The following is a 10,629-nucleotide window of genomic DNA, read 5'->3' on the forward strand; positions in this document are numbered from 1 at the left end:
TGATAGCAGGAGCTCCTCATTGCGGCAGTAGCGCAGGAATGGCGGTAGGTCCACCGTACAGTAGCCACCGGCGTCACTGTGGTTGAGCAGGAAGGAGGACGGCGCCGCATCCATGTCCTCCTCGCCGTGCAAGCCCCACCACGTCCTCCCTCTAGCAATAAGGAGGACGGTGCCGCCCGGATCCGCCGAAACCCAGAAGTGATCGATGCAGCCCTGTTCTTCCCTCTCCCTGGCTGCTTCCCCTCCCGGGCGACACCTGGATCTGCTCGCGATGGGCACCATCCTCCGTCATCACGCTCGGCAGCAGCTGCATCAACTCTACTCGCAGAGTCTGGAAGAGCCTGGCGTCGCATCTCTACTTGCGAGCGGACCTGCCATCCCCGTCTGCATGCTTGGTAGCAGCAGCACCACCAGTGGTACGAGCTTCCCCTAGATATGCATTGGATTATTGGTTGGACAGGCTACAACTCTAGACCAGGCCACGCGGCAGAGGGTTCCTCCGCCAGCCGACTGAATTAGGGGTTGTTTGTTTTGTTCTCTAGCAGATCGTCTTGCACTTTGGATATTGCTGCTGATGACTACTCATCACAACCCTACTTCTATCATGGCAATAAGAAAAATTTTACACATGCAGTGCAGGCCGTCAAAGCACTTTGCATTGTCGTCTCTCTACAACAGATTGCCAATCTCACCAACTGTAATCTGCGGAGCCTGCAACTGATCGACGATAGCCGCTAGTGCTTGGTTAAGTGGTCACTGTTCCAATTTCTTTCTCTTTCTTCAGAGCAGATAAGCCAATTGTGTGTATGTGAATTGCAGGTTACAGAGAACAACATTGTGGATATGTTTAGTTCAGCAGGATTTGTCTGAATGTGTCAGTTCCGCATAAGTCTAATGAGGGGTATGTTGCATTGTAGCTATTTGCTTCATCTCTATCATCTAACCCTACTGTTTTTGTATGGCAATATCAAATCCTATGTGTCAGCGTCCTGTATATATTTTTTATTGTTACCGAAATCCATCACTAAACTTAGCTCATCCGTGTCACTTTGGTATGGTTGGTTGGACTGGGCTCTTGTGTTATGTCATTTAGGCTTGAAAACAAAATCCTACTCTCTCACTGTATGGATGACTAATTGCTAGCTGTTTGAGGAATCACTTTTCCTCCCAATTTTACTTTCATTATTTTAGGAAATCTCATACCTTTATCTGATTCTTCCTATTTAGTGCAAATGGCTGACATTAACGTGTCTCAATTGCAGTTAAGCTAGCTGACATATCTAATTTTGGTACAACACTTTGGAAATTAATTAAGGACTTCAATGTCACCGATTTGTAAGTATTTATAAATTAGCTATCTAGATCAGGTAACCCTGCGCCCTCACCGAGATCCCTGCATTCCTTCTCTCCTCGCTGCCATGGAGCCAGGATCCCTTCTGTCCGCACGGATCCCTGGTTTCATCCCATGGTGTCGGTTCACTGACGTGATCCTTGGATCCCAAATCTTTCTTGGCGGCTACTGCAATGCGTGCGGAAGATTCTATTACCATGTATCAGATGTTATGTTCGTGGATAAGTAGAGAAGGCTTCACACCTGAAACTATATTAAGAAGCAACATGTAGAGTTGTTTTGTATATCTGATTGTATAGTTATGAAGTATCAATTTATTTCTAGAAAAAATAGGTTTCATTACCATTACCATTAAGTGTATGTTCCAATCAAACCACACTCATAGATGATATCAAGACTATTTTCTATTGTATTTGCAGGAACAACATTCATTACCCAAACTGCAAGCTTGTACATAGCAGCGGCAAGGCCACCAAAATCAGCACTCTATCCATGACATTTCTGTAAGTTCCATTGGACAAATATTTTATAGATAATAATATGTTAGATAGAAGTTAACCCTTTTCTCCAAAATCAAACTGTCATGTTTATATCACTTAATGGACAACCACTTCATGTCCCCACTGGCTATCAACACACTGCCATTGCACCAAGGGTTTACTTGTACTGCCCCTGCTCTCAGCTTAGGAATGAATGGGGATTCCTGAAGAATTTACTTGTATGCGCATTATCCAGTCAAAAAATCGGTACTGACCCTGCTTTTAGCTTAGGAATAAATGGGACTCCATGAGAATTTTCCTGTATGCGTATTGTTCAGTCACTAGAAATTTAGCTTTGACATGCATGTGGTTCAGTCCCTAGCAAATTAGATTATTTTTGAGGCTCAGTTTGTCCCTGTATTTATATTGTCCAGTCACCAAAAATTTAGCTTTGATAGATTCGTATCAATTTTTTTGGCCATATAGATTTCTTTTTCAGCAAACTTTTTTTTCTGAATAATAAGGTTCTGCTCCGTAACTTCTCTACTGGTGCTGACTACTGCAGCTTTGATTGTCCATTGTGTGGCTGCTGCACTGCTACAGACTGCCCTAGATGCAATCTAGGTTTTGCTCCCTACCATTCATGATCCAGCATGCCTTATTGTTCATGATTCAGCACACCCATATTATGTTATCTTAGTTAAACTTATTTGTTCAAATATGCTCTGCAATATGAGCACACCAGGAAACAATTTGTCAACTATAATTTTACCAGATCTTTCTGAACTTCCATGCATCGTTACTGAAAGTGCCAATTGGCATTGTTCAAATTAAATTGAGAACCAATCTTTCAGTCTACTTTTGTCATTTAGCATTTATGATAGTTTTTTAACCAAAGCTGAATTTTGGTCTCCGAGTCATAAAAAACATTTCCGGCTTCCATTTCCTGTTTGTCTTTATAGAAAAAATAATTTTAGTTCGTATTTAATGTGGTGGTGAATATTCATTCCAAAGTATTCTTTGAGCTCTAATGAATTTTGTATCCAGCAGTCTATACATTGGCATTTTATTGACATGACACTATTACATAAGTATATCTATTTTAAAGGATGCTCACATGTCACTTCCGATTTGTTGTGCTGATTTTTGCCTCTGTAATGTGCATTGGTGCTACTGTAAGCATGAACAATTTTGGGTGTTTAATTTTTGAAACTTCTGTAGTTAACTGAAATATAATTTATAACGGGGCGAATGTTATTATGTGTTGTTCCTACCTTGCAAGTGCCACCGGCAGCTTTCAGTAGTATTTATCAAACCGACCAAGCTTACACAGAACAACAATCAGTTAATTAAGGGGGTTGGGCAAGATATGAGCATGCATTTCGATGGCATTTTAGGGATCCAAAACAAGGGCGTATCAAAAATTATCCTTGTTAACTTAGGTCAATTAAACTGATATATTTTCTATAATTCCAAAATAATAATTTGTTGAAAAACCATGGCTACTTGAATTTTCTTTCATTTAACATTATTTCTTAGGTCTGATCTTCTTTTTGGCTTCATTGGCCGGGTGGTTGTGCAGACAAGAAATACCTTCTTAGGTTTAGAGGGTCAGACTTTTTTTAGCTTGCTTTGTATTTTAACTTTAGCTTACATCTGTTGGTTGACAGGGAATTGATGACAAAGTTATCACAGTGGTTTTCCATGAAGGGAGCACTGAGTTTACAGCCATCATGGCTGATGTTGGGACTGCTAACAACAGTGTGCCTGTTCAGCTGCCAACAGAAGTAAGCCGGCTCTTGTCGTCCGTGTATTTGGGGCTTCCCGAGAGGGAAAGCCATATGTAATCCTGTCTGTAAATATAGAGTGAGTCCTTCCTTGTGTTTCTCTGTTGTTCTTTGGTCCAGTCGCAAGAGATGAGTCGCTATGCTAGAGGGGGTGAATAGCCTATTTAAAAATTCTACAAACTCACTGGAGCAAGAGGTCAGTCAATACCAAAGCAAAGCTTGCTTTTTGCTTTAGCTCTAATGGGGTGTTTACAAGCCACCTATCCAACAATTGTAGTTGATATGATCACTAGGTACACAAGAGCTATGTCAGTACTTACACTACAGAGCTACCTAAAGTTTTATACAAGTAAGCTACTCTAGTTTGCGGGAATGTAAGAAGGAGGGTTCGATCTTTATACCACCGCGTAGATGAGATGAACCAATCACAATAATATGAAGTCCAATCACCGGGAGAAATCCAATGAACAATCACAAAGGAGACACACAATTTTCTCCCGAGGTTCACGTGCTTGCTGGCACGCTACGTCCCTGTTGTGTCGACCAACACTTGGTGGTTCGACGGGTAAGATGTGTAGCACGAACCTCGTCCTCGCTAGGACACCGCAAGAACTGATCCACAAGTGAGGTAACTCAATGACACGAGCAATCCACTAGAGTTATCTTTTGGCTCTCCGCCGGGAAGGTACATGACCTCTCACAATCACCGGGAGATGGCCACAAACAATCACCAACTCATGCCAATGCTCCTTCGCTGCTCCAAGCCATCTATGTGGCGGCAACCACCAAGAGTAACAAGAAAACCGTAGCCGAATCGATCCCCAAGTGCCACTAGATGCAATCACTCAAGCAAATGCACTTGGAATCACTCCCAACCTCACAAAGATGTTTAATCTATGAAGGAGATGAGTGGAAGGAGTTTGCTTAGGCTCACAAGGATGTCAAGTATATTAGAATGCCAAGAGAGTGAGCCTCAAGCCGGCCAACATGTATTTATATGACCCTCAAATAAATAGAGTCGTTGGCTCCTTCACTGGGCAAAATATGGGACCACCAGACGTGCTGCAGGAGACCACCGGATGCACAAACCCTACGTCCGGTGCTCCAGAGGAAGCCACATGTCAACCTTTTGAACCATGTGCGTTGATCTCTAACGGTCAAGAACGAATCACCAGACGCGCTCAAGTTGTGCACACCGGTCACGTGCGCAGAGAGGTCTGCAAACGCGCGGGTTCACCAGACCCACACCACCGGACGCGCCCTGAGCGTTCGGTCCCTTACCCAGAGAGCACTACAAATGCTCAGGGGCACCAGACCCAAACCACCGGGCGCGCCCTGAGCGTCCGGTGCTCTCAGTCAGAGTCACCCGCAAAAGTCAGTCAGCACCGGACATGCCAACAGGGTTTAACCAGCGTCCGGTGCCTAACCCTAACAGAGCCAGGCACTAACAGCACACCGGACGTGCAGGCTCATCGTCCGGTGCCTCCACGACCAGCGTCCGGTGCACTCCCGCAACTTCTTCAAACTTCCCACCGACATAATAGAAAATATGCATTACATTTTCTCAAAAGCGTCGAATCCCGCCGAGCAAGCTCGGCGGGAGGGAGAGGAACCCAAACCCCTCTCTACCCTTCAACCTCCACCTCCTTCTCAAAGTGTGCCAACACCATCAAGTGTGTACCAACAAGTGCACGTGTGTTAGCATTTTCACAATCATTTTCTTTGAAGGAGTTAAGTTAGCTCATTAGGTTCTAAATGCATGCACATGAACAATGACACCTAGTGGCACTTGATAACCGCTTAGCCAAAGAATTCCCCTCTTTATAGTATGGCTATCTATCCTAAATGTGATCACACCCTCTATGGTGTCCTGATCACCAAAACTAAAACCCTAAGCAATACCTTTGCCTTGAACTCTAGGGTTTTGTTTTTCTCTTTTTTCTTTTGCAAGTTGAGCACTTGATCATCTTGTGGTCATCACCGTCATCACCATGATCATCTCTTGCTCCATCACTTGGCATGTACCAACCTCATTAAGTCTACACACACTTAGTATAGAGCTTAGTACTAGGGTTTCATCAACTATCCAAAATCAAACTAGGGCTTTCAATCTCCCCCTTTTTGGTAATTGATGACAACCATTTTTACAAAGATTTTCAATAAAATTTTCTTAGATTTATGTTGCTTGCCCAAGCATTTTACCATGTGCAAAGGTTATGGACAAGTTTCATAAACCCAAATTGGTAGCAATTGCTCCCCTACATATGTGCTAAGAGTTTGGATTCAAAAGCTTGCACATATGCTTGAATAGGAAATATAGGAGTCAATTTCTACCAAATGATGCTAAGGTGTAACGGATGGACCTTTGAAGCGTGATACCAATCGGAGTTACCAATATACACCATCCTTAGCACCATTAGTAACTAGACATTTACAAAACTAGAACACCCCGTGAGATCAACATTACAAACAAGGTTCTAGTACCACTTGTGAAATAACTAAAAGAAGTTACACTACCTATGCATGCTAGTTCTTCATTTCAACAATCAAACCTACAACTAGCATACACCACACAAGCAAGGCATTAGAGAGAAAACTTCTAAAGCTAATGTACATGCAAGCAAACACATGTGATGCACATTCAAATGCAACATACAAGTTTATGAGCTTGCTCTCCCTACTTGTGTGCTTCAAAATTTTAATTGATCCCCTTCTTTTAACATGTTACTCTCCTATCTTTGTATTTCTTTTGTAATTTCTCTCCCCCTTTGTCATCAAAGACCACAAAAGGTAAGCTCAAATTTTAGATAGGTTAGTGTGAGACCTTGTGAAGTGAAATCATTTTCCCAAATTGGTCCAATCTAGATTACTTGCCTAAGAAATTTAACTCGGTTTTATCCAAGGACAAGCTTTTTCACACCTCCAAATAAGGGTTATCTTGTACCATGTTGAGTTAAACACTTATGGCTCATATTCTAGATTAAACACTAGAATTGTAAACCCAAAAACATGTCATATGCTACCACTAGATCAAGTCAAGCATAAAAGCAATAGTGGTACCATACAAGCATAAAATTCATTTGATTTTCATGAATGAGCCTAAGACATGTAAGGAATGACTAGATGCACTAAGCAAGTCCTTAGCATAGGATGAATGACATGTCAAATAATTTTACCTTGCTTTGCTCGAAGGAGAGGCATGTCATATAATGGGGGTGCATCAACACATATTAGAGAAGTCAAGTATGTTCAATTCATTCCTTAGTTTGCAAAACCTCTTTTCATCAAGTGGCTTGGTGAATATATCGGCAAGTTGATCATCGGTGCTTATACTCTCAATTCAAATGTCCCTTTTTTTTGGTGATCTCTTATGAAGTGATGGAGGACATCTATGTGCTTTGTTCTTGAGCGTTGGATCGGATTGTTGGTGAGTTTCACGGCACTTTCATTGTCACATAGCAATGGCACTTGCTTGGAGTTGATTCCAAAGTCCTTCAAAGTTGCCTTCATCCATAGGATTTGTGCACAACACTACCGGCCGCAACGTACTCCGCTTCGGCGGTTGATAGTGCAACACTATTTTGTTTCTTGGATGACCATGAGACAAGTGATCTTCCCAATAGTTGATATGTGCTCGATGTGCTTCTTCTCTCAACTTTGCATCCCGCATAGTCCGAATCGGAATATCCAATAATTTCAAACATTGCACCTTTGGGATACCACAAACCAACATTTTGTGTATGCTTCAAGTACCTCAATATTTTCTTTGTTGCCTTCAAATGACTTTCTCTTAGTGAGGCTTGGAATCTTGCACACATACATACACTAAACATGACATCCGGTCTTGATGCGGTCACATAGAGTAGGCTTCCAATCATAGACCGATACAACTTTTGATCCACCATATTTCCACTTGTATCATTATCTAGGCTCTCATTTGTTCCCATTGGAGTGCTAATTGATTTTGTATCATCCATACCAAACTTCTTGATCATGTCTTTTATGTACTTGCCTTGACTCACGAATGTGTCATTCTTCAATTTCTTGATTTGAAGATCAAAGAAGTAACTAAGTTCTCCAATAATTGACATCTCAAACTCATTAGCCATCATGTTTCCCAATTCCTCACAAAATTCTTGATTGGTTGATCCAAATATGATATCATCAACATATATTCGCAACACAAACAAGTCTTTGTCAATCTTCTTGGTGAAGAGAGTGGTGTCAACCTTGCCCATCTTGAAACCTTTAGAGAGTAAGAAATCTCTCATACCATACTCTAGGTGCTTGCTTCAAACCATACAATGCCTTTCTTAGTTTGTAGACATGGTTGGGTTTCTTGTCATCTTCAAAACTAGGAGGTTGCTCAACATAAACTTCTTCATTGATATAGCCATTGACAAATGCACTCTTTACATCCATTTGATATAACTTGATATTATATGCACAAGCATAGGCCAACAAGATCCTAATTGCTTCCAATCTTGCAATTGGGGCATATGTTTCACCAAAGTCAAGACCTTCAACTTGAGTATAGCCTTGTGCTACCAATCTTGCTTTGTTTCTTACCACTATACTATCTTGATCTTGCTTGTTGCGAAAGACCCATCTAGTACCAATGACATTATGATCACTAGGCCTCTCAACTAATTCCCATACTTGATTTCTTTTGAAGTTGTTAAGCTCTTCATGCACAGCATTAACCCAATCAACATCTCTCAATGCTTCATCAATCTTCTTTGGTTCAATGTGAGATACAAAAGAGAAATGCTCACAAAATGAAGCTAATCTTGATCTAGTTTGCACTCCTCTTTGAATGTCACATATGATATGATCCAACTGATGATCTCTTGTAATATTTGTTGGTTGGAGTATTTGCACTTGATTGCTTACACTTGGTTGATCATGAGATGATGTACTAGCTTGTTGATCTTGCACTTGAGTACCACTTGTACTAGCTTGATTTTGATTATGAGAACCACTAGCTTGCACATTAGAGGTAGGAAGCACTTGATCTTTGTCATCTTCAACATCAATCACCTCTATAGGCCTTAAATCACCAATGTCCATATTCTTCATTGCATCGGCCAATTATGTGCCCCTCACATCATCTAGATTCTCATCTTCCTCTTGAGAGCCATTGGTTTCATCAAACTCAACATCATGCACCTCTTCAAGAGTACCACTATCCAAATTCCAAACTCTATAAGCTTTGCTAGTAGTGGAGTAACAAAGCAAGAAACCTTCATCACATTTCTTTTCAAATTTGCTCAATCTAGTGCCTTTCTTCAACATATAGCATTTGCAACAAAAACCTAAAAGTATGCAACGTTGGGCTTTCTTCCATTCAAGAGCTCATATGGTGTCTTCTCCATCATTGGATGACAATAGAGTCGGTTGCTATAATAGCAAGCCGTGTTGATTGTTTTGGCCCAAAATGAATGACTCACATTGTACTCACTCAACATTGATATTGCCATGTCAATCAAGGTTCTATTCTTCCTCTCAACAAGACCATTTGATTGTGGAGTGTACTTGGCCAAGAATTGATGCCTAATATCAAACTCATCACAAAGCTCATCAACTCTTGTGTTTTTGAATTCACTTCCATTGTCACTTCTTACTTTCTTGATGGTTGTTTCAAACTCATTGTGTATTATCTTGACAAATGATTTGAAGGTTGCAAAAGCATCTCTCTTGTTACTAAGAAAGAATACCCATGTGTATCTTATGAAATCATCCACTATCACAAATCCATATTTATTTCTACCAATACTTGTGTATGTGGTTGGTCCAAATAAGTCCATATGCAACAACTCAAATGCCTTACATGTACTCATGATGCTTTTCTTCGGATGAGTGTTGCCAACTTGTTTTTCGGCTTGACATGCACTATAAAGCTTATCTTTCTCAAATGTGACATCTTTCAAGCCTCTAACAAGATCATGCTTAACTAACTTGTTCAATTGTTTCATTCCAACATGACCAAGCCTTCTATGCCATAACCAACCCATGCTAGATTTAGTGAGTAAGCATGTTGACAATTGAGCTTCACTAGCATTGAAATCAACCAAGTATAGATTCTCATATCTAAAGCCTTTGAATATCAAGTTAGAGACATCTACACTTATGATCTCTACATCATCAACTCCAAATATACATTTGAAACCAAGATCACAAAGTTGAGCTACGGATAGCAAATTGAAGTTCAAGCTCTCTACTAGTAGCACATTGAAAATGCTCAAGTCATTGGATATAGCAATTTTACCGAGCCCTTTGACCTTGCCTTTGCCATTGTCACCAAATGTGATACTGTCAACACCATTGTCATCATTTGGATTGATTGAATTAAACATTCTTGAATCACTGGTCATGTGCCGTGTGCACCCACTATCAAGCACCCAATGCCTTCCTCTGGCTTTATAGTTTACCTATAAAACAAACCAATGTTTCTTAGGTACCCTGTTTGGGTCCTTGGAGGTTAGTGACTAAGCTCTTTGGTACCCAAATGGCCTTCTTATTTGGACCCACAATTTGTGTACCAACAAACTTAGCATGCACACCCTTCTCACCCTTGATAAGCACATAACAAGAATCAAAAGGAATGTAAGGTACATTAGCAATTTTCTTGTTCTTGTTCATTTTGTTGCAATTAAGCTCTAGGTGCCCAACTTGCTTGCATCTATTGCAATACCAACCATTGCTCTTCACAAAACTAGTTTTGTGAGTTGCAAAGGCCTTCTTGCCTTTCTTGGGAGTATAGCCTAATCCCTTTTTGTTGAGAGAAAACCTTTAGCTACCCAAACATTTTAGCAAGCGGGCCTCACCACCATAGGCCTTGCCTAGGGCGTGAGTGAGCTCATCCACCTCTCTCTTGAGAGTTTCATTCTCAACCTTTAGTGAAGCATCACAAGTGACACCAACACTAGAAGTAGAGGTAGAGTTAGTGGTGGTGGATGAAGACCTACAAGAAGAGTTATTGGCAACAACAATAGGTGGGTTGGGTGATTCC

The 10,629-nt window shown here is 41.1% G+C and overlaps 1 protein-coding gene across 5 annotated transcripts; it reads left to right on the forward strand.

Annotated features, from left to right (window-relative positions):
* LOC110432570 lies at positions 275–3,855 on the forward strand. Of its 5 annotated transcripts, none has more exons than XR_002450023.1 (7): positions 275–416; positions 635–901; positions 1,263–1,335; positions 1,771–1,854; positions 2,396–2,454; positions 3,501–3,617; positions 3,738–3,855. XR_002450023.1 is itself a non-coding variant. In XM_021453293.1 (7 exons), exons 3-7 carry the CDS (start codon positions 871–873, stop codon positions 3,748–3,750), a joined length of 318 nt encoding a protein of 105 aa, XP_021308968.1. In that variant the 5' UTR covers positions 275–416; positions 635–744; positions 820–870; the 3' UTR covers positions 3,751–3,855. The 5 variants fall into 5 exon arrangements, 4 of the variants coding, with proteins under 4 accessions (XP_021308968.1, XP_021308976.1, XP_021308971.1 ...); XM_021453293.1 differs by lacking the exon at positions 2,396–2,454 and having other exon boundaries at positions 635–744; positions 820–901; XM_021453296.1 differs by lacking the exon at positions 2,396–2,454 and having other exon boundaries at positions 276–416; positions 640–744; positions 820–901.

Source organism: Sorghum bicolor, chromosome 1, assembly GCF_000003195.3.
Source record: "Sorghum bicolor cultivar BTx623 chromosome 1, Sorghum_bicolor_NCBIv3, whole genome shotgun sequence".
Lineage (NCBI taxonomy): Eukaryota > Viridiplantae > Streptophyta > Magnoliopsida > Poales > Poaceae > Sorghum > Sorghum bicolor.